At 43.8% G+C, this 25,093-nt stretch overlaps 1 protein-coding gene across 1 annotated transcript; it reads right to left on the minus strand.

Annotated features, from left to right (window-relative positions):
• Positions 1 to 7,706: 7,706 nt before the first annotated feature.
• On the minus strand, positions 7,707 to 10,257 carry Gphb5 (glycoprotein hormone subunit beta 5). Its single transcript, XM_090345376.1, has 2 exons — positions 10,054 to 10,257; positions 7,707 to 7,895 (listed from the first exon to the last, which is right to left on the minus strand). The coding sequence occupies exons 1-2, from the start codon at positions 10,255 to 10,257 to the stop codon at positions 7,707 to 7,709; spliced, it is 393 nt and encodes a 130-aa protein (XP_090201502.1).
• Between the last annotated feature and the right edge of the window lie 14,836 nt (positions 10,258 to 25,093).

Genomic DNA, 25,093 nt, shown 5'->3' on the forward strand with positions numbered 1-25,093 from the left:
CTTCACCTTCTCTGCTTATGTATGGCAGTCGAGGGAAACTTAACAAAGAACTCCCATGAATTTAGACGTTGAAAGCTTCCTTGAACATGAACAGGACTCCAAACTGGGAAAGAATAACTTGAGATGCCCAGACAGAAGCCCTATGGATCTCTTCAGTGAGATACTTTCAAATAAAAAGAAGATATTTAATATACACGATGCAATATTTAATATACACAAGTGCAACAACAAAGATATATATTGATATGCACATATATAATAAAGCAATAACTTATGGTGCTTCCATGGTCAAAAAAAGGCCAAAAAGGAAATCAAGGCACCAAGCTGTCTCTGCTCGTCCTCATTCTCGCCATGAAGGCTGAGCAGGGCTCTTTGGGGAGCTCTTTGTCACAGGAAATGATGGGTCAAAGACACTTTGACTCCTCTGTGAGCGGATAGGAGGCAAGTTCAACAGCAGCTGTTGGCTTTGAAATGGCACAACAGGAAATTAGAGATGATGCTGTATCTTGGATTCCATTTGGGCTATTCTCCTCCCCAGGGGAGAAGTCATTGTAAACCTAGTATTGCTTTGGTGTGTGTGTGCTAAACACATTCTCCGCTGGAGATTCATGCTGCAGTATGCACCGTGTGGGGTGGAGCTGGAGTGACACCGCTGGGATTTCAGCCATGTAAGAGGTCACACTTAGTGCTCAGCCGCCAGGTGAACGGCGCAGGGCAGTCTTCTTGAGTTGCAGTTCTTCTTGGGAGAGAAAATAATAGGAACACTTTGTGAACATAGCAGTGGGTTTCAAGCTGGTTGAAAATCCATATCTAAAATGACCTCAATCTACTATTTTCTAAATCCTCTTTTGGAGCCATCCATTTCTTTCTCTACTCAAGGAGCCACAGGTAGGAAAGTTAATGACACCAGTCTTTTTTTTTTTTTTTTAAGGAGAGTCAGCAAATTTTTTTCTCAACTGCCAACAGTTTGTGTTCTGTTCAACACCTGCACAGAGTCAAGGAACGAAGCACTGCCAGCTCTCAGGCTGGTATACTCCCACCTGGGCTCTGTGCACTGCCATTTCTATGTACCTTTCCCTAGTGCCTGGCTGCTATTGCATGTACTGTTTTACCTTGCCATCTATGGTGTGCCGTGTTCTCGCTGACAAATCCTTACCCTTGTTTCTACTCTCACCTGCGGATTATCTGAGGAGGTTTGTATCAGCCACTCAGGGGAAGCATCTCACGAGACTCTTACCTGATGGCCAAAAAAGCCAGAAGTCGAGCTGTATCTCCAGTGGTAGAGCATGAGTTTGAGCCCAAAAGCTCATAGACAGCACCCAGGCCCTAAATTCAAGCCTCCAACTCTGCGCGCACACACACACACACACACACACACACACACACACACACACACAATTTTAAGACCTAAATGTTTTGAAAACACTGTCTTCTTTACTTGAAAGCCACTGAATATCAATCAGAGCAAATTGCACACAACTTCCTTCCTACACCAAACCTGGCCCCATTCCACTGGCTCAGGTCTTAAGCACAGTCTTAACCTGCTCAGCTGTTTTGCTAACCATCATGGAGCCACACTCTAAGAATCCAGAGCTCTTAGGAAATCTCCACACACAGAAGCCTCTGGTCTTATTCAAATCCCACCTTTGCTAAAGACTATTTGGATACAAACCATCTTCCTTCCAGCAAACCCACAGCTTCCTCTCAGCAACTGAGTTTCAAGAGAAGGCTCCATGCCACTGCATGAAGAACTGTCCTCATGCAGCTTCTTGAGGAGGGCGTGCAAGCACGTGCGCATGCCTTCACACACCCAGGCCTGACCACAGCACTTGCAGCCAGGTGTCCTGATGTACTAGCAGAACCCCACCTGTGTCCCCACATGACCTTGCATGGGAGAGGCTTTTCAACTGGACCACCTTTTTATACATCTGGGGCTCATCAAGGCAGCTAGACTTCTTGAAAGGGTGTGATCAGATCCTGAAATGGAATCTTACCAAAGATTATTTTCACCGCTATAAATGTAGCCTTGATTTCTTGCTTGTAACCATTGATGCAAGCTAAGGGGAGAAAACTGTGGGGTTTTTTTCTGCTGCTAATGATGCCTACAGGCTCCACAGCCCAGCTCCTCACCTAGCCACCTCTCTGTCTCTCTCCCCTCTCTTTCTTCCTTTCCCCCCACTCTTTCTGTCAGTTTTACCCTCTTCATGAGAAAGAAGTTGGAAGACAAAAGAATCCCTTTTTTGTTTTGTTTATCCTTTTTGTAATAACCTGGCAAGCTTGAACTGCCAAATTGTTTTTGTTTTTGTAAAAATGCTTAACCTGCTCAATCACCTTCGTGTGGTTTCATCCTTGTGGTTATTGACCAAGGGCCTCATAAGGTGACATCACACGATGATGTCACCTGTGTATAATAATCACCTGCATGTGCAGTTTACCTTTAATAGCTTAGCCCCACTGAAGCTTGGGGCTGCTCTCTATCAACCCGAAGGTGGCCAGTAGCCACTGTGTTGCTAATAAATTGACTACTATTTTGGTTGAGTACTGGTGACTCTATTGGGGGGCGGGTGCGGGTTTCAAGGCCCCCCAAAGTGGCTGGGATATTACAATTTTTAAGAATTTGATTTCCAATCCAAGCTGTCTGAAAGCCTCTCTTCATTTGAATAGCAGAAACATGTCAATTGATTGAGGCTCATTGCTGAGCAAGAGAAGCCCCTGGTCCGAGCTCATTCACTCCCCTCCTCTTGCTCCTATCTGAAAAACAAGAGAGTCAGGGAAATCATATGGCACATTACTGCTTCTGACTTTATTCTGAACTTGGCCTTATTTTTTTAACCAGTCCTGGGGCTGAACTCAGGGCCTGAGCACTATCTTGGAGCTTCTTTTGCTCAAGGCTAGCACTTGACCACTTGAGCCACAGTGCCACTTCCAGTTTTTTCTGGTTATGTGGTACTGGGGAATGGAACCCAGGGCTTCATGCATGCTAGGAAATCACTCTGCCACTAGGCCACATTCCCAGCCCTTGGGCTCAGGTTTTTTGGGGGTTGTTTTGGATTTTTTTTTGCCAGTCCCAGGGGTTGAGCTCAGGGCCTGAGCACTGTCTTTGGGCTTTCTCAAGGCTAGAGCTCTACCACTGGAGCCACAGCACTATTTCTGGCTTTTTCTACGTATGTTGTACCGAGGAATCTAACCCGGATCTTCATGCCTGCTAGGCAAGCACTCTACTACTAGGCCAAACTCCTGACCCATTAGGCTCAGTTTTGATCATGCTGAAACTAGAGGCCAATCTCAGCTAGACCTTGATTACCATTCATGGGTGTACTACGTCAACGGGAGATGTGACACATGGGATCCTTGAGCTTGCTCAGGTGGCACCCAAACACAGAACAAAATCTTCTTCTTGAAAACATTTCCAACATAGTTTAAAAGTTCTCATGCCACTCAGTAAAAATTCATCCTCCACCCCAAATATTTTCATTGTGATATAGATCCAAGAAGAAATGGAAACTGGAAATTCATAACAGCCTGGAAGGGTTGGTGGGGGGGATTGATGACGTGGTACAGTACTTGCTTGGCAGATGTGAAGCCCTGAGTTCAATCCCTAGTGCTTCACAACAGCCTGCAGGCTTCCATCAGCTGACTTGGATGGCTCACAGTTCCACACCATGGACAACTCAGGAAGATTTTCATGAGCAGCTTGATGAGTCCAAGAAAGTAGGCTCTGTGTATGTCTGACAGGTGCCTAATTCTGCATGCATCCTTCCTCAAGCCAATGACTTACTAAAGAGTCAATATCCTTTATATGTTTACAGTTTTTTATGAATAAATGTTCTTTCAAGTGAGTTTATTCAGGTTTGCTGGGGGTTGTTATGTTTTGTTTTAGGGCATGCCTAGTTTGAACTCAAGACCTCATGCTTGCCACACAGCCACTGTATCACGTGAGTCATGCCCCTGTACACCCTTTTTCATTAGTTATTTTTCAAGTCTCATGCTTTTTACCCAGGTGGCCTAGACCTTGATCCGCCTGTTTACACTTTCCATGTAGCTGGGATGACATATGCCTAGCCTTTCATGTGATTTTAAGTTGTGCTTGTGGCTTGCAGATCTTTGCATTTATTCCCTGATTGTGTGGTTCATCCATCCTCAACATCACTAAGAGAAAGCTATCATTCACAGTTGGGTGTGCTGTGTACGCCTGTAATCCCAGCTACCAGGAGGCAGAGGCAGAAGGATATTGGTTCAAGGCCAGCCTAGGCAAAGTTAACACAAGACCTAAACAAATTTTTAAAAATAAAAACTTAAAAAGCAAGCCAAGCTCCAGTGGCTCATGCCTATAATCCTAGCTACTCAGGAGACTGAGATCTGAGGATCTGAAAATCACAGTTCAAAGCCAACCTGGGCAGGAAAGTCCATGAGACTCTTTTCTCCAATAAACTACTTAGAAAAACACAAAAATGGAGCTGTGGCTGAAGTGGTAGAGCACTAGCCCAGGACCTGGGTTTAAACCCCAGAACCAGAAAACAAAATGTAAGCAAAGGTAACTGGTATCATGGCTCAAGTGTTGGAGTGCTTACCTAGCAAGTGCCAGGCCCTGAGTTCAATCTCTAAAATCGAAAATAAATCACATAATGATAATATTGTTTTGTGAAATAAGATTTTTTTCTTTGTTTCTGTGCCCCCCTCCCTCTCCCCCATGGAGGCTGTTTATATTTTTGACTTCCAGAGCATGTGGCTTAGAATCAAGGTCAAATTATACACCTTATCTTTGTTTCCGGAAATCTTTTCTTTTCCAAACTCAGTTACTCAGTGTGCTAACGAATTGTACAATGAGAGAAATGGGGTCAACTATAAAGCCAACAAGCTTGGGAAAGGTTTACTTTACTTCTGATAATGAGGACCTGGAAAGGAGACAAGACTAATCCTCTGGATTCCTGCACTTTGGGGAAAGGCTGTGTCTTACACTGCCAATTACGGAGCTCTGGCACCTGCTCCCTTGCTTTTTCACTAACTGCTTCTTCCTCTATGAGGCAACACCTGCTCAGAGCACTTTGGTGCCCCCTTCAGACACTCTAGCCTCACAACAACCTCAAACTTTCCTGGTGCCCTGTCCACAGTTTCTACACATTTGATCAAAGGGCCATTACGAATTGTCAACGAAGTGCCAGAAGATTCGTTATACGAATAAGGATCGTAATTTCTTGTAACCCAGAAGACTGTTTTCCTAGTAGAAAATTTCAACAAGAAATAAAACTGAGAGACTAACTATTGCTAAAGAAATGTTGAATATTGCTTTATTTCTTTTTGAAAAATCATTTCTTCATCATTTGCTTACGCTTCTGAAGAAGAAATGGAGAAAGGGTAAGGAGCAAGTTATTTTAAAGAAAAGATTTCTGGAAAGAAGGAGGCCAAGCAGGTCCCAAGGGAAACTGTATGAAATACAATTTGTTCTATCAGTGCTGCCTTGTTTTCAGTTAAATACATATTTTACTTGTTGGCTCTGAAATGATTTTATGACACTAAAATTAATGACTAGAAAAGGCTCATTGGAGCTACACTGCCCAAAAGTTAGCTAGGCTGGATTTTTTGCAGTCCTCCTTAGATCCACTGTGTATCCCAGAAGGCCATCCTTTAAAGAGCAACCCAGGTATTCGTTGGTGGCTCATGCCCGTAATCCTAGCTACTCAGGAGGCTGAGATCTGAAGATGTGAAGCCAGTTCAAGCATGAAAGTCCATGAGACTCTTATCTCCAGTTAATCACCAGAAAACTGGAAGTGGTGCTGTGGCTCAAAGAGGTAGAATTCTAACCCTGAGCAAAAGAAAAGAGCTCCGGGACAGTGCTCAGGTTCTGAGTTCAAGCCCCATGATAGAAAGTCTTACCAAAAAAACAAAAAACAAAAACAAAGAGCAACCCCATGGTTTCCCTGACTTCGCACCTTCTCATACCTCTCACTTGATTCAACAGACCAGGAAAGGAAGGAGGGTCTCCTTCCCCTGCCTCCCAAGACTCATCTTGGTAATGGCTGCATCCTCCTCCAATGGCCACAGAGGTGTCAGGCTCCTCTCCTGAAGACCTCTGTGAGGTGTGAGACTCGTCTCTCTCCTGTGCCTCCAGCCTGGGAGCCTGGGAGGCATGCCACTACTTCCAAGCCCTCAGTTTCCTTCATTTTACCCATTTCTTCCCAAGACCCTTACTGAGGCTGCAGTCACCTGAGCTCTACTTCGCCAGGAACTCCAGAGGCTGCTGTGCCCCCTCCTGTTGTACCCAGAAGCCACCCCTCATCAGCCACCCTTTCCCTGGGGACTCTTGGCATGGCTCAACTCTACTGGGGCTGCACACGAACCACCTCACTCTTCACCCAGAGTCCCCTACCAAACGTGAAATCTCTAACCCCTACTCGAATAATAACGATAACCTCGGGGTTGAAGTGTTCACACAGCTGTTCCAAGTGTATGAAAGACCAAAAATACCTTTCTGAGACCAGGGCCAGTGGTTCATGCCTGTAATCCTAGCTACACTGGAGGCTGAGATCAGATCACAGCACAAAGCCAGCCCAGGCAGGAAGTCTATGAGACCCAAAAAGCTGGAAATGGAGCCATGGCTCAAGTGGTAAAGTGTCATCCTTAGGCAAAAAACATGAAGGGACAGCACCTGGGGCCTGAGTTCAAGACCCTGTACTGGCATTAAATAAATGCTCACTAAATAAAAAAGACCTTTTTGAAAGTTTGAGAGAACTTTCAGAGAACATATTTTATTGGCATGAGTACAGATTTACCTGGCCTAATGAAAAACAAAAAATGAACATGGTTATTTTCATCTTCCAGAAGGCCAGAATTAAGACATTTCATACAACCAGAGTTTAAAATAAAGGCCACAGCAGCTGTTGCAAGACTTTAGCAAGCGCTGGCTCATCGCAGAGTGTTCCCTCCGCATTATCACTGCAGCTTCCCCCACGTGCAGGGAAGGTTTCTGGGCTTAATCAATTGCCACTGAAACTTAAAACTGAAAAATATTTGTAGTTTACCATTTGCCACAATTTGCAGAGGATGTCACAGCCTAAAAACATGAATTTAATTTCAGAGGTTTTAAAACCTCAATGGCAGCTTCTAGTTATGGTTTTTTTTCTGAGTTTTAAAAAAATAATCATTATTATTATTGATTATTCTACTTATTCACCAAGTGCTCTATTTAAAAGGCCTTTAAGGGCATGTAGAGAATTTGTTTGGGAGAAGAATTAATAAAATCCAAACACCTTTTACTTTAAGCTATTCTTTTTATCATCCCCCTTCCATATGAATTTGAGAAGTTGGTTTGTTGTGAAGGTAATTGTTCAGTTAAAGGGGCAATGAGCCACTTCCTGTAAGGAAACTTGCAAGTGGATTTCCTCTGGAGTAAGGAAGTATATGGGTTTTGATCATTCCTGGCTCTTCATCCTAAACCCCACTGGGGAGTAGTGATGGTACAGCATTCACAGGAACTTAAACTTTCTTATCCTACTACCTCATTTTATCCAACCCATCGGATCCCATGACTATTGCCCCTGGAAATTGAGGGAGAATTATAAGATGCAAATTGAAGCAGAGACATCATTTTGGTGAAGGCATCCATAGCGAGTAGCACATGTTTTCTGTGTCTGAGCCTTGCTCTGAAGCTAGACAGAAGGGCGCAGGTCACCTTTCCTGTAAGGATGGTCAGAGGGAGACAGTGGGCCTCACATGGTCTCACACTCCGTGGTGACCGTGGAGCAGCCCCCACATTCACAGCGGACAGCCACGAGGTAGGTATAGGTGGGGTTCACTCCAGGGGCACAGTTAGGCAGCTTGACAGTCACCTGTCTGGTCTCCTGGTAGGTGCAGACCTGGTGGTGTGCTTCAATGTAGGGAGGCTGCAGGATGGGTTTCTGTCCCAGGGATAGAAACAGAGGAACTATTAGCACTTACCATCCCTGCTCATTTTCTTGAGCCCATTTAGCACTACAGGAAATTAAACGCAGGCTGTATTTGCTTACTTATGGCTCTGTCTCTCCTCCCAGGAGAAAACAAACTCCTGAAGCCAGGAAGCTGCTTTGCTTGGCTACCAGCACTGAGCTCCCCCAGAAAGCTCCCTGCACCCAGAAAGCCCCATCCCTCAACACTGAGCAAAGCACCCACCTTGGTCACGGTAGATGTAATAGCTTAGACGATTACTTCCTGTGGGCCAGAGGGAGCCTTTCAAAGCACAAGGCCGATCAGGCTCTGCTCACAGCCCAGTGACTTCCCACCTCACCCAGCTTCTACCCTGTCCTGCAGGCCTCTCTCCCAAAGCAGCCTCTCCTCATCTCTCTAACTAACCAGCTCGGTGCCACTGCTGCTTCCTCCCCCAGGGTGTCTTCCTTCACCACTCTTCTGCTTTTCTTCACATACCACCCTTTGGCAGCTTCTGGCCATCCTATTTATCATGGCGCCATCCCACACCCACAGAAAAGCTGAGTTTGTTGTTAGCCATTTTCTCTCACCCTATTTTGTATCTTCTTATCTCAGGCCTTAGGCAGACCGAAGATTCGTTAAATTTGTATTCCAGATAATTAATTTTCCTCATGTACATCATTCTAGACTTATGCTAAAAAGAAATTATTATTTGAATTTACCTGGGCTTCCTGGGTTTTTCCCTTTTTAAAAAAATTCACTTTGGATTTGGGAGGACTTCATTAGTAGAATGGGTGTTTCTTATTTTCTTTCTTTTTTTACTTGGTTACTTTGGGGTTTGGGAGGGGTTGTTTTATTTTGTTTGAGTTTTGCTATATCTGGCCAGAGTAAATTGAGTTAATGAGTTATCACTATCTTCAGCAGTAGGTCTCCCTTCAAAAGTAACTGCAGCCCCTCTCCGATCATAAGCAGCCTGATTCTCAGACATTCTTCCTGGTGAAGCTGCTAAGAAAGAGTGTTCTTTATGTCAGAAAGTCTGGAAAGATGGGTTTCATCCGTGTATTTATTTCCATAGCTAATCTCCCTTTTCCTACACAGCAAAGGCCCCATACTAACAGTTCAGGTTAGGGAGAATCTAATCTTTCATGGTCTTCATGTTGTCATGGTCCAGCCAGAGAACCTAATCAGATCTCCCCACAAAATTTAAAACCCTATGTTTGTTGGGAGATGAAGCAAAAACAAAAAGCCAAGGACTGGCCAGTTAGCCAGCCAGCTTAGAGAAGGAGCTGGCATGGGGGGGTGGGGAGCAATGGTGAACAAATATGATTGAGAAAGAAATGATAGATGACAAGAAATGTGAGGAAAGGATGAAAAGGCGATTTTATAAAACTTTTCAGCGTTAGCCTGGGACTGGGAATGTGGCTTAGAGATAGAGTACTCAGCTATCACGCATGAAGCCCTGGGTATGATTTCTCAGTACCACATACACAGAAAAAGCTGGAAGTGGTGCTGTGGTTCAAGGGGTAGAATGCTAGCCTTGAGCAAAAGCTCAGAGACAGGGCCCAAGCCCTGAGTTTAAGCCCCAGGACGGGACAAATAATACCCTGAAGAGCCAAAAGTTGAAAAGATGCAAAGGACATTGAAAGCTTGGAAACCATCAGCTGTTCACCTTATGTCGTGATCTGACAGTTTCCTCTTCAGTCTTCAACCACCTCCTCATCTTAGTCTAATAAGATTCTAATTTTCAGGTTTTCATTTCCATTTTAAATGAAAGGCCAGGTATCATTAAATAAAAAGGGACTTATCAGGTCTGTCACTGGTCCTTCCTGAAGGGAGATGGGCTGGGGTGAGGGGCTGAGGAGGCTCCTGGATCACCCCTCTTCCAGGCAGCTTAGGAGTTCTTTACCACAGATGGAGGCAGATAGGGAAGAGACCAGGTCGAAGGATGGGGCATTGTCTCCATGAGACTCTGTGGTCAGAGCCCTCTTTCCTACCTGTGAAATGGGTGGAATAAGAGCCCGTTTTGACCTCCAGGAGCTGTCTCCCCATGCTCAGGTACCATGAGAATCAAGCTGTGCCTCTATCAGTGCTTTCTCAACTTTGTATCTTTCCCATCACTTGGGAAAAGCTTTAACTAATGGCACTGCTACCTACCTCCCAGGTCTGGCAGCGGCCCCAGCAGGCATCTGTGGTGATCCGAAGTCCCCTGCAGCCTGGCTTCCGGGCCAGGAAGGTAAATTCCCTCACAGCACAGCCCACGAAGGTGCGCAGGTCCTCGCTGGAGGTGCCGAGGACAGAGCCACAGCCACACAGGAGGAAGAGGGCCACAGCGCCAGGGACAAGGCATATCAGCTTCATGCTGTTCCCAGAGAGGCAAACAGGGTAGATTTTAACCAACCCAGCTGCCCATTGTGGGACAGCCAAGAATGTGCTGGTGGCTGTCAAAGAGACCTTGCTGTTAGCACAAGAGAAGAAATGAGGTAAGAAGTCGGAAATGTCCAGAGCCCAGCACCGAATGTCCCAAGTTTCAGTAGCAGGCTCTACTAGAAATGTAGGAAGCATTCTAGAACCCAATCCTACCATTATACACCCAAGTTTTTCCTATGATAATCTAATTGCTGGAATAGATGTGTATGTCAAAGAAATTTGTCACAACAGTCTCTTTAAAATGAACACGAAATAGAATATCCCAAGTAATGCAAAGCTGAATGTAATACATGAATGCATATATATTATTTTAATTCATCTTCAGGATATCTGAGTGGCAATTTGAGCTTCACTCATGATTATATTTTCAGTGTCATGGCTGAAGCATAAATGGAGAGGGGGATCCATAATAATGGTATGTCTATATCAATTGTCACAAATCCAGTGTACCACAGAATCATATAACTGAGTGAAGTATCTTTACTCACTACCAACTCTCCCTTCTTTTCCAATTGTAATGAGCCCTGTCATTCCATTTAAAATCAACTCAGGGAAACTAAAGAACACATTCCCAACTTAATCCAAATCTATAGTCAAGTGTTTCATCTTTGGGTCTCAGCCATGTCCCATGCTCTCATAACTTGAATGAGCCCTTCATGGTTGGTCCACTAGACAGAACACCACTGGATGTGTAAGTAAGGGGTGGACATTGCATTTATGGGCTGCCCTCGCTCATGATCACATTAGAAGGATCACATCTCCAAGTCATAGGTGCCACCAGTCTCTAATAAGACTCTCTGGGCTTCTTTTCATTCAGGAAGAATGAACTTAGGAAAACGGAGAGCTACTTACCTGATCTTGCTGGAGCCAACACTCCTTGAAGAGCTGACACTTGTACCTGAGGTTTTAGAAAGTCCCAAAGAAGGGCAGAAGTTTGCTCTGGGTAAATATACCCTCTTACTGCACTGCTTGCTTACTCAAATATATAGGGAAGGTCTTGTCAATCAAAACAAAAGAAAGGCCGATTCTTACAGGAACTACTAAACACATCAAAGCTTTGGAATATAAAGCTGGTCTCTATTTTCCAAAAACTGAATTCAACTGAAGGGTGTTGTTTTGTTTCTTAACATCAACTACTGAAACAGCAAGTTGCTCCAGTGGGTGACATCATCCCTGGGAAGTAGTCAGAAGTAATTTACCTGGTTCTCAGAGAACAAATGCACCGGGGCAAGATGGATTAAACTTGCCTTCGTGGTAACCACACGTTTCCTTTAAACAGTATAGCAAGTCACAAGCAGCTCATGGCTAACTCTTTCCTTGAATTCATAACACATTGAAAAAGAACAAGACAATAATGATTGCTGCAGAGAACATAGGAACCTCACTGAAAGGCCAAAATTACAATGAGAAGAAATTTTGGCAGTGGGCAAATTAGTTAAGTAGCAATGTTACTTTCTTAAAAGGAATCAGACAGGAGAAAACGCCAAGATATTCAAAATGATTTTCTCGTGTATAGAATTGGAACATGACTTTTCTGGTTTTCTTTTTCTATATGATTTTCATCATTTCTCACATTGGCCCAATTTGTATTATAGAAAGTCAGTTAACATGAATATTTTTTAGTGAAAAAAGTAGTATTTGTACAGCTCAATGCTGCTCTTATGAAAATGTTTCACTAGATTTCTGGGCTTAAAAGGTTAAAATAAGAACAAAATAATTTGTACAAGACACAATTGCTATTCCGATGTACCATAATAGCATGCAAATGGATTAAAGCCTACTTGTCATGGCATTTTTCTGTGTGCTCTAGAAAGTAAATGAAGCAGACATCATCTTCGCCCTTAGGAGTTTACACATCACAGCAAATCATGACATAGCCAGCGACATTTAAGACACATATTAAATTACTAATGACACTAAATAAAGAAGTTAAAGCGTCTCCATTTTCTGCACACAAGAAAAGGCACGATCTTTATGTAAATATGCTATTCAAGAGAGGTTGATTTTTCAAAACATAACAATGCCAGTGGATTCATCAATACACACCACCCCATTTGTAACACCTGATTATTTCATGAGCATTCCAGACAATGGACCTAGAGTTGGGATAAAAGAAACCTTTCTTCAGACTTTCAAAATGTATCTGGAACTGGGGCACTGTGGGATCTGAGCTGCTCACTTGGCAAGATCTTCCTAACTTGCTAGGCCAGGAGGTCACCTGAGAGTGGGCTGTCCCTCTGAGCTCTGTTCCTGAAGAGAGAGATGTTTGCACCATTTCTAACAGAACGGACTATGTGTGCCTTCACATGCAGAGGTCTGGCGTCCCTGCAGCAACAGCCTGACCATCACAACCCCTCAGCATTCCTACAGCTCTACTCAGTGCCAAGCATCACAGACAGACTGTGCTGTGTGCTTATGCACATTATCTTCATACCTTCCAACAATTCGCTAAGACAGTTAGCATTTTCTCTTTTTTACATTGAGAGAAATGGAAGCTCCGTCACTTTGTCATCTGCCTCAGCAATACCAGGGGATGGCAGATGGGTTTGCTTCATGGTTCAACCCCAGCCAATGGGAAATGGCTGCCCAGAACACTGGGGTTAGGAAGGAACTGATGGAATGGGCTCAAGTAGTTGAGTGCCCACCCAGCAAGCACGATGCCTTGAGTTCAAACTCAAGTTCTACCAAAAAAGAAAAGAGGGAGGTGGAGAAGGATGAAGAGGAGGATGAGGAAGAGGAGGAGGAGGAGGAGGAGGAGGAGGAAGAAAGAAAGAGATTGAAATAATTCTAATCATAGAAATTCTTGTTTGTCAGCTCTCCTGTAGCTACAGAATGATGAATGAGATTCAAATACCATTTATATTCCACCATGCACAGCCTCTCCACGGGCCTCGTAAGACAGGCCTCCTAATCTATCTACCATCTTCCCTTTCATCTACATTGAATTCCCACCATTGAAGTCACCCTCTTGAGGAGGTAAAGGTGGAGGTTCTGTCCCCAAGCCAGGGTCTGTATCATCTTCTCCACTTTGTTCCATTATCATCTTCACATAAATCATAAAGGATAGACTCACCAGGACAAAGAGGGGGAGAAGGATTGCTACGGTTTGGAATTGAGTCTCGTTGTGAGGTAGTAAGAGGGTGAAAACTTAATCTGACTAAGGTGTTTAGAAATGGTGTTTATACAAATAGCTGAAGCAATCGTGAGCAAAAAGAGCAATGGAGGCATCACAGGTACTGATTTCAAGTCACAAAAACAGCAGTCTCATATTGACACAAAAGAAGACAGGTGGACCCATGGCCCAGAACAGAGAGCCCAGAAATAAATCCTGGGCACCTTCAGCTAACTGATTGTTACTAAGGGTGAGAGAAAACAAACATTGGAGAAAAGACACATTGGTGCTGCGAAAATTAGAAATCTACCTGTGACAAAATGAAACTAGATTAAGAGAAACTAGATTCTTATCCCTTACTCCATACAAAAATTAACTCAGACCAAACACAATGGCTTCCATCTGTAGTCCTGTCTATTCAGGGGAAGGAAGTCAGGCTAAGAAATTGACAAAACATTCCATCTAAACAGTTAGATTCCATCTCACTGAGCAAGGTAGTACATGCTGTCATCTCAGCAAGGTGGGAAATGTAAACAGGAGAATCATGATCCAGGCTGGCCCTGCATATAAACATGAGTTCTTATTCAAGAAATAACGAAACCAAAAAAAAAGGCGGGGTGGGGGAACTCTGGGTATGGCTCAAGTGTAGATTACCCTGGATTCAAACCCAATGTAAGAAATTTACCGGTTTATTTATCTAAACAAACAAATAGAATCGACTAATTACATTGATGTATAGCCTGACATCTGGGGATTGCTTTGGTGCTAGCTACACAGGAAGCCACCCTCTCTGGCATCCTCACTGCCTCGGGCCTTCCATGACGCCAGGATCCTCACAGCCTTGAGCCAGTAAATTCATCCTGAGACTGACGCCTATGCCAGAATTCAGTGTAAGAATAGGAAACAGGGTATGCAGGGGACTCAGGGGCTGGCTCTTGTTCCCGCCCAGCATTGATAACAGGAGAACAAGAAAACAAAGGATATACTGCCTGGTCTGCTGCAGCAAGGAGATAGAAATGCACAGAATCGCTAACAAAGTCTCCAAGGCTAGCTTTAAACTTGTAATCCTCGGGCCTCCGCCACTGGGACTGCAGGTAAGAACTCCTAGGTAAGAAAGCCCAGCACTGCAACAAACCTTATTGCGTTGGGATCACTCCAGATGTTTTCTCCAAGCCATTGTGGAAGGAGGAGCCCAGCTGGCCATCAAATTTACTAATCCTAAAACCAGCTGAACAGCAAAGGGAATAAATAGATGACTGGGTACTTTTTATAAAGTGCTTAAATAAAACCAGGGAGAAAAAAAAAAGAAGAAATTATCTGGGTACTATAATCCTAGCTACTCAGGAGGCTGAGATCTGAGGATCAAGGTTCAAAGCCAGCACCTTGAGACTCTTTAAAATAAATAAATAAATAAATAAATAAATAAATAAATAAACAGAACAGTCCTGGGGCTTGGAGTTTGGCCTAATGGTAGAGTGCTTGCCTACCATGCACAAAGATCTGGGTTGGATTCCTCGGTACCACATACATAGAAAAAAAGTCAGAAGTAGTGCTGAGGCTCAAGTGGTAGAGCACTAGCCTTGAAAAAACCCAAGGACAGTGCCCAGGCCCTGGACTCAAGCCTAGGACTGGAAAAAAAAAAAAAAAAGACAGTCCTGAGGCTTGAACTTAGGGCCTGAGCAATGTCTTAGACTTTCTTAAGGCTGGAGCTCTACCATCTGACCATAGCACCGCTTCCGGCTTTTTTTTTTATTGTAAGTAATAGAAGGGTTACATTATATTCACCAGATAGAAGGTGCATTACTTCACAAACATTGATACCTTTTCTCATGACATGGTCCCATTTCCCTCCTCCCCTACCCCCCCTTCCCTATCCAATTTCAAATAACCAAATAAGCACATATAAAATATATCAGATAACAAGGTGAAATATTGTAACAATGTGAGATAACCAAGGGACAGCAAAAGAGATGAGAGATAACATAGTACATTAAGGACAACAATCACTCATTATATGGCTTTTGTTTCCTTATCCTGGAAGTCCTTACATTTAGTGTCATACTATATGGACTTATGTCTCTAGATTTTTTTCTATTGTAAATCTCTGCCCAAGGTTCCCACTGATTATGACAAATGAGGGAGACTATTGGGCCTATGTTTCTTTGAGTCTGGCTTACTTCACTTAATATGATTTTTTTCTAAGTCTTTCCATTTCCTAACAAACGGGGCGATGTCATTCTTTCTGACAGTAGCATAGAATTCCATTGTGTATAAATACCACATCTTGTTGATCCACTCATCAACTGAGGGACATCTGGGTTGGTTCCATATATTTGCTATGGTAAATAGTGCTGCAATGAACATCATTGTGCCAGTGGATTTAGTATGTACTTCCGGCTTTTTTTATGTATGTGGTACCAAGGAATCAAACTTGAGTCTTTGTGCATGCTAAGTCCAGCCCTCTACCACTAGGCCAAACTCCCAGCCTCTATGAGATTCTTATCTCCAATTAACCACCAGAAAACCAGAAGAAGCATTGTGACTCAAGTGGTAGAGCACTAGCCTTGAGCACAAAGAGGCTCAGAAACAGTGCCCAGGCCCTGCATTCAAGCCCTACAACTTACGAAGAAAGAAAGAAAGAGAGAAAGAAAGAAAGAAAGAAAGAAAGAAAGAAAGAAAGAAAGAAAGAAAGAAAGAAAGAAGAGAGAAAACAACTATTGAAAAAGAGAAGAGCAAACAGAAACACTTCAAGTTATAGGTACAAACAACAATTTCCTGAATAGGCTCCAATAGCACAGAAAATAAAAGCAAGACTTGACACATAGGATTAACACAGATTTAGACAAACAAACACAGTAAAGTAAAAATTCACATAGAAAACAGATGACCTACAAAATGGAAGAAAATCCTTGTACATCATGTTTCTCACAGTGGAGTTGCCCAGGATATATAAAGAACTCAATACTAACAACGAAAGAACAAGTAATCCAATCACTAAATGGGCAAACACTGTGAACAGGTATTTCTCCAAAACAGAAGCACAACGGGTTAATAAACATATTGGGAAAATGCTCAAGTACAGAGATCCAGTCACATGTCAGTCCAGAAGGACTATCTCAAAGAAAAGAAATCTGTGGGAAAGGGCAATCTTTATACAGGACCTGTAGGAATGCAAATTAATATGGCTTCTATGGAAATTGGTATGTATGCTCTTCAAAACCTTAAAAATAGGGGGTGGGAACATGGTCTAGTGGTAGAGGTTTTGCCTAGCATGCACGAAGCCTTGGGTTCAATTCCTCAGTACCAAATACAGAGAAAAGCCCAAAGTTGGCACTGTGGCTCAAGTGACAGAGTGCAAAAACTGTCCAAGGACAGTACACAGGCTCTGAGTTCAAACCCCAGGACTGGCAAAAAAAAAAATAGGGAGTTTAGCCTGCTGATTGAGTGCTTGCCTAGCATGCACAAAGACCCAGGCTTGATTCCTTGGTACCACATACATAGAAAAAGCCAAAAGTGGTGCTGTGGCTCAAATGGAGAGTTCCAGCCTTGAGAAAGCCCAAGGACAGTGCTTGGGCCCTGAGTTCAAGCCCCAGGACTGGCAAAAAAATAGAACTGCTGTGGAGTACTGATGGCTCACACCTGTAATTCTAGCTACTCAGGAGGCTGAGATCTGAAGATCACTGTTCAAAGCCAGCCAAGACACAAAAGTCCATGAAACTCTTGTCTTCAATTAATTACCAGAAAACCAGGAGTGGCACTGTGGCTCAAGTGGTAGAGAGTTAATTGAAGAGCTCAGAGACAGCACCTAGCCCCAGAGTTCAAGACCCACGACCGCCAAAAAAAAAAAGAACCGCCATGTAGCCCAGCTATACCAATACTGAATACAATCAGTCAGCATACAACAAAGATACCTGCACATCAGTAATAATTCTGATATAATTCACAATAGCCAAGTCATAGAATAGCCTATGTTCCCATCAGCTGATGAATGAATACAGAAAATATGATAGATTGCTAGACTGACTGAGAGATAACTAGATAAGAGATACCTAGATAGATATACATAGATAGATACACAAATAGATGCATTCACAGATAGATAGATAGAAACACACAGAGATATTATTCACTCTTAAAAAACAAAATCATTTGTAGGAAAATGGATGGAATTGGACATCACTACGTTAAGCCCAGGGGCTCCGTAGGGAAGTGGACCATCACCACATGTAAGCCCTGACTTTGTGTCCCTCTTTTCTCCCTAACTCACCTTGTCTGTGGTGGCATGCCATTGGCTGCAAGAAATGAGCTAGCCCAGGCCCAAGAGGAGCCTTGATTGTACACACTTGCATAGCGCTTTTCATATCACTTATTTACACAGGCGGGGGAGGAGGGATTTGGGGGGCTCCCTAAAGAAGATGAATGATGCCTCTGAAAGCACTAGGTATTTGTGTTATTGACTCAAAGTGATCACATTTGCCCTGGAAGATGCTGTCATTGCTATGGTAACATTTTTCTAATGAGATTAAAAATAATGAAGTCGGTGTGGTTTACTAGGGTGAGTCAAACATTTTTCCACAGTTATCTCAAGGATGGATCTGTTGCTTGTCACCGATTTATTTCAAATTAAGCGACCCAAGGGTTAGGCATTGGAGAGAAATGTTTTCCTTTGTGCCTGGCATCCTATTGCTGGATGCCATTGCTTTGCAGGGCCCAGGGAAGACATAATTAACACAGAGGGGACTTTAATGTGTCACAGAGACCTGCCTTTATTTCCAAGCATCCTGTAATCTATCTGGAATGAGTCCACAAAGTTTTAGAGTCCCAGAGCCCATCATTTGGAAACTCTAAGTCATGCAGACAAGGCCAACATGCCTTGAAGCAACAGAATTTCAGTCGTTTGCTAGATTTTTGTCTCAGGAAACTTCCTTGGATCTTGGCCTGAGTTGGGCCATGGCGTAGAGAAAAGGGGTTGCTCCAGTGTGCATCAAGCAACTATTTTGTGCCAGGCACTGCCTCCCACTGGGACCGAGGGGCTCATTACCAGCACCATGCCATGATGATGTGGGAAAGGAAGTAGAATGTGCTGCACGGAGTCACACACAGCTCTGGCTCATTTGACACCATCAGGCAGCTGTGGTCGCTTTGTTCTGGGAGATCCATGAGAAGCCACAGCCCCCGGGAGATCGTTCCACCTGCCTTGTGGACACAGCTGAGCCCAGACAGCTGGTGCGCGCAGAAACTCAGAGCAGCAGGCAGCAAGGAGTCCAGGGCAGAGAACTTCTCCAGAACTTCTCCAAATGCTTACTTCTCCAGTCAAGAGGCTCAGCATGCAGGAATGGCTATTGCCCCGCTAGCCCAGTGCTTCCCACACCGTGCCACTGCACAACCCCGTCAAGTGAGATCAGACAGCCCGGTGCTGGTGGCACACACCTGTAATCCTAGCTACTCAGAAGGCTGAGATGTGAAGATTGCAGTTCGTAGCCAGCCCATGCAGGAAAGTCTGCGAGACTCTTATCTCTTAACTAACCGCCCAAGCCACAGTCACACACATACATAGACACACAACCTTGATCATTTCTGATGGATGTCTGAGGGTGGATCCTCTTGGCTCACGGTAGCTAGAAAGGCTACTCTCACTTGAGCATTCTGGCTGAAACTCTTAACCACCAGAAAACCAGAACCAGCTCTGTGACTCAAAATGGTAGAGCACTACTCTTAAATTTAAAAAGCTAAGGGACAACGCACTGAGTTTAAGCCCCATGACCACCAACAACAATGAAAAATATTATCATCAAATGTCCCATGTCCCGTGTTTTTCCAACTTAGAATGCTGCCACATACCATGAGAGTTGGGACATATTTCTAGAACAGCCAGTGCTCAACCTAACAAGGCTTGCCTTCATTCTCAATGAGAGCTCGGGGCCAGTGTGAGTGTTGTCATCGAATCTCAGGAGGTAGGAATGGGTACACTGTCAGGCCACACATGGGGGTGGGGCAGGCTCTCCCGGGACCCTGAAAGGACTGGCCCAGAAGCAGGGTCAGCACTCCCTTTCCTAGCCCAGGACACTGAATCTCATCATACACACTCTCCACCACGTCCTCCTTGTCCTCATCTGTTCCTTGACACGTTGCTCTGGTTGTTTGGGTTCTCTGATTAACTTCTATTATTTGGGGAGCAAAAAAAAAAAAAACCCAAAACATTTTCCCTCTCTCTGGCTTGACCCATCTATCTCATCAAGGAAATGTGGTGAGCATGGACATGTGATTTGATGGACAGGCAGCTATGGGCTGACATCACTTCAGCCATTCTGTAGCTCTGTTTGGAGAAAAGGAAGTTGAACTCTTCTGACAACCTGATGGCTGATGACATAATTGTAATAATCCTTTCCCCTCGGGGCAAACGTGAAAAAGGACAGTGCCTCAAAAACTAGACACTAGACTCATGTTTTCTGCATTGTTCATGCCCAGACTTCTGCAAACAAGATACATATTTCAGGCATGCCCAGCTCTCATGTTAGTGCTAGACTTTTCTGAACTACCTTGAAGATCAGTGAGGCTTAGGATTCTTTCATCTCTCTTCTCTCTCTCTCTCTCTCTCTCTCTTTCTCTCTCTCTCTCTCTCTCTCTCTCTCTCTCTCTCTCTCTCTCTCTCTCTCTCTCGCAGTTTAATTCCTTTCATCACATAAAATTATCCAGCTAGGGCCTCAATTAAAAAGAGCTACAGTCTAATCTTTTCCTTCCAATTTTATGATAGGAATTGGAGAAAGAGGAAAAAGGACGTATCTCCTTTCTCATCTTTCCATAGCAGACAGGAAGAAAAACTATCAACAAATCTGTGTGACTTCTGTGTCTTTGTGCCACACACCCTCCCTTACCTGATTAGGGAGGCTGGAAAATAAAGATGGCAGCTCCACAGGCAGTAGATTTTGAGTTCAGATAGCCTTATAGATTCAATGGTGTTGGCTCCAAGTTCCAGATCCAAAGCACTGAAGATGCCATTTGCTTCTGAATTGATGTATTCGAAACCCAGAGTCAAGGAGGCCCAACCCTGGTTTGGCTGTTCAACAATGTCACCAGGAATCTAAGGGTTTCCCCGTTTCTATTCTGTCAACCTTGGGGTGGTGACATTCTACCATGTCCAAAAAAAGAACAGAAAGAGAAGAGAAAAAATATATACCACAAGCTCAAGGGCAAAAGCACTTGCCCAGCTCATACAAGGCCCTGGGTTCAAATGGTGGAGAGAGGGAGAGAGAAAATAATGAAGAGAAAGAAAAGAGAAGTGAAGGGAGACAGAAGGCGGGGTGGGGGGGGGAAGGAACATCCTATAGAGTGTTCCTGCAGATTTCCTCTTTAATCACATTGGCCAAGATTCTGTCACATGATCACCTCCTGCTGTGGAGGGAGGCTGAGATGGAGGGCAGGTCTGCAGGCCTGGGAGGATGCAGGGTCCTTGCAAAGGAGAGGACTCTAGTGCCCATCCACTGTGTGGGTTCCATTCAGGACAAGGGCCATTTGCCTATATCTCCAAGTAAGTCTGTGATCTGACCTCACACACTTCTGTATCTTGTCATATGCTGGTTTGTGATTCTTCCCGAGTCTGGCACAAATGGAGGAAGGGGAGCGCCTACTGGGAACACAGAGGCATTGCAGAGCAGGAAATCAGCCCGCACCCCTGAAAGCCCCCTCCTCTTTCTGTGGAGCTCCAGGGGCTGAAGAAGAGCATTTCACTTCCTCTGCCTGCCCATTCTCCCAGGGAGAATCTCATCATAAAGAGCTGAGGTCAAGCGAGGGAAGGAAGCAATTTGACTCACATTGACTGGCATTGGCCTTGAGGAATCAAAAGCAGCAAATGATGATGAACTTTGAAGCCAGCATGGAGTTCATAAAGGGAAAAAACGGTGACGACGCATGCTGTTGGAGGTAGGCATGTCACACACACACTGAGGAGAGGTTCGGAAATCACTTGCTCCCAAGGGAAGGAGTTTTGGAAAGCAAGCAGAGTGATGAGACACTAAAATAGGTGGCTCCTTCACCTCCTACACTGAAATATTTACAAGGCACCATCTCCTAGGTATGCGAGATCAGGTAAAAACCTGTGGGGAGCTCATGGCTCATGCCTATAATCCTAGCTACTCACAGGCTGAGATCTGAGGATCGTGGTTCAAAGCCAGTGCAGGACAAAAAAAAAAAATCCCCATGAGATTATTATTATTTTTTTTTGCCAGTCCTGGGCTTGAGCTCAGGATCTGAGCACTGTCCTTAGGCTTTCTCAAGGCTGTAACTATACCACTTGAGCCACAGCACCACTTCCAGCTTTTTTTTTCCACGTATGTGGTACTGAGGAATCGAATCCAGGTCTTTGTGCATAGTAGGCAAGCACTCTACCACTAGGCCAAACTCGTGGCCCCCGATGAGACTCTTATCTCCAATAATATACTCACAGAAGCCAGGTTGAAGGCATGGCTCAAGTGATAGAGTGCCAGCCTAGCAAGAACCAGGCCTTGAGTTCAAAGTGCAGTACTGACACACTATACATATATACATACATACATACACACATACATACATACATACATACATACATACATACATACATACATATGTTTGTTTTCTTTTATTTAAGTGGAAGTAGAGCTATGGCTCAAGTGGTAAAATACTACCCTTGAACAAAAACATAACTCAGGCCCTAAGTTCAAGTCCTATGACCAGCACACACTCACATGCACACACACACACACACACACACACACACACACACACACACACACACAAAGAAGTGTTTCCCAGCCAGGCATCAACCCATGTTTACACTAACACTAATAATACAACAATAGCATCACCTAGTACTTTTAAAGACTTAACTCTGCAGTTCAATATAGACAAAATAAATTACATTGTCCCTTTCAATCTTCACTAATGTGAAAAACTTACCAAACAAATACAGCTCAAATAGCAGAGTCATAATCTGAGTTTAGAAAGCCACTAGCACAACGATGTTCATTGCAGCATTATTTACCATAGTGAAAATATGGAACCAAACCAGATGCCCCTCAGTAGATGATTGGATCAAGAAGATGTGGTACTTATACACAATGGAATTCTATGCTGCCATCAGAAAGAATAACATTGCCCCATTTGTAAGGAAATGGAAAGACTTAGAAAAGATCATATTAAGTGAAGTAAGCCAGACCCAAAAGAACATAGGCTCAATGGTTTCCCTCATTTGTAATAATTAGTACACATCTAGGACTCTCCTAGCAGAAGATTACAATAGCTCAAAACCTAGGTACATAAGACCATTTAGGATGAGACTAAATGAAAGGAGCTCTAGGGTATGGAAACAAGTGCTTTATCTTGTGTGATGATTGTTCTTAATGTACGGTTACTTTTCTTCTCATTTTTTGCCCTTATGGTTAATCTCAGATTGTTACTGTATCTGACTTTGTTGCCTGGTATATTGTACATAGGTTTATTTGTTTATTTGAAATAGGAAAGGGAAGGGGGAAAACGAGATGATTGGGAGGGATGGAGGGAAGGAAATGGGAACAAAAACATGAGAAGGGATATCAGTGTGTGAGAAGTAATGCACCTACTACCTGGTAAATGTAACTAAACCCCTCTATCTAGTATTCCAACAATAAAAAAAGAAAAGAAAAGAAAGCCAGTGTCCAGGACCTACCCCCTGAAAACCTCAATGCTACATTGCTGTGACGCGGTTTGGTTCTGTTCCTCTCTGTTTGAGACAGGACCTCACTGTAGCTCAGGCTGCCCGGGAACTCAGCACACAGTTAACCCTGGCCTCCAACTCTCCATCCTCCTACTTCTGCCTCTGCCTCCAGAATGTTAGGATTCTAGCCTGATACCAGCACATCTGACATACTTCATGAGTGCTTAATTATTATTTTTTAATTTCTTTCACATTTCTAGTTGTACCACTCATCTACACTAGGGTGTTTTTCCTCTATTCCTTAGTATTATTTGTGATAGCTAAACAACATGATAAATAGTGAATGAATGAATGAATGAATGCCTTTGCTGCTTTTTAAGTACACTTGGCTCCCTTGACCCAGGTGAACCTTCCTCCTCCTCCTCCTCCTCCTCAGAAAATGGGTCCAAACACTGTGCTCACACTATGTCAGTCCCATGGAAAACACCTCCTACCACAGGAAGCAGGAGCTGGAGGCATAGGTCCTACTTCATTACCTGAACCAGCTAACGAGGGCACTGAAACATTCATGACTTCACATACAGAAACCCCTTGAGCAGCAGCCCTGGCGGGACTCTGCCATCCTTGAAGACAGAGGATGTGCCATGCGGTGTCACAGTGACCTTAGTTCCCCACAGAGGGGACAGAAAACACTCGGAAGGGGCTAAGGGCTAAGCCTAAGGGCTGGCTTACATCCCATAGCTATAAGTCATCTCACAGCCCTGCTCTAACTGCAAACCAGGCCATGAAATAAAGCCAGCCTGCATACCCTAGAAGACACACACACTCTCCCATACCTTTCTTCACAGTGGGACAGGCCAGTGCCATCAGAATCCCCATGACAATAGTCTTCACTGGATAAGACCACACCCATTCAAACCTTCAAGAGGACATGAAAACAGAAGAAAGAAATACTGAGATCTGCAAGATCTCACCTTCACTTGGTAAACCACCAAATAAGGAAAACCAGGAAGGAAAGAAGAAAACTCCTAATCTATGAATCAGGAATGCAATGTAGGAGAGTAGAAAGCAAGAGACATTAGGTATACAGGAGGCCTAGAAGCAGAGAAGCCAAGCAGAAGTGGAAGGCTAGGGAGAGGGCAGCTGGGTTTGTGATTCCCTGTGGCCCCAAGTCTCATCTTCCATAATAAGAAGTCTGTAAATGATGTGTAAAATTTATACATCTGCAAGGAGTGGCATAGGAACATTACTTACAGATGGAGAAGTGAATTGAAAAAAAAAAAAAGAAGAAGAAAGCTGGGTACAGTGGTACATGTCTTTAATACTCAGAAAGCTGAGAAAGAAGATCATGAGAGATAGCCAGCCAAAGGTATATAGTGAGAGTTCTAGGTCAGCCTGAGCTAAAGAGCAATACTATATCAGGGAGGGAGGGAAGGAGGAAGGAAATTGAAATGAGGATTATCTTTGGCGATACACCACTCACTCCAAGCTGATGCTAATCCACTGTATACATTTTGAAATGTATCAGAATATCATATTTTGTTCATAAATATGTACAACTATTCTGCATCCATCAAACACACACACACACACACACACACACAGCTTAAATCAAAATCTGGTTTCTAAACTCTTCTCCTCACCAGGAAAACAGGAGTCTTTACTATTTACTATTGGCCCTGGTTCACTTTTAAACCTAATCTTGGCAACCACAGGAATAGTCTTCACTGGGCTCTGCTCTCCAGATAATCCTCCTCAGAGCCCTGGCAGGGCGGATGGGGTCCACCTATCCCTAGAGTCCCCTCCTGATGGACCCCTTCCCCATATCCCCCTACCTTCAGGGCCACTCTACAGTGAGGCCTCAGTAATAGAATCCCTTCCTGGGAACAGTTTACTGACACTAGAACTTCGTCATGGTTACCAAGCACTTTGATTTCACAAAAATAAGAGGTCTTCTCTCCAACATATTTTGTTTTTTCACCAGATGA

The sequence above is a fragment of the Megascapheus bottae genome, chromosome 14, assembly GCF_031878675.1.
Source record: "Megascapheus bottae isolate mThoBot1 chromosome 14, mThoBot2.hap1, whole genome shotgun sequence".
Classification (NCBI taxonomy): domain Eukaryota; kingdom Metazoa; phylum Chordata; class Mammalia; order Rodentia; family Geomyidae; genus Megascapheus; species Megascapheus bottae.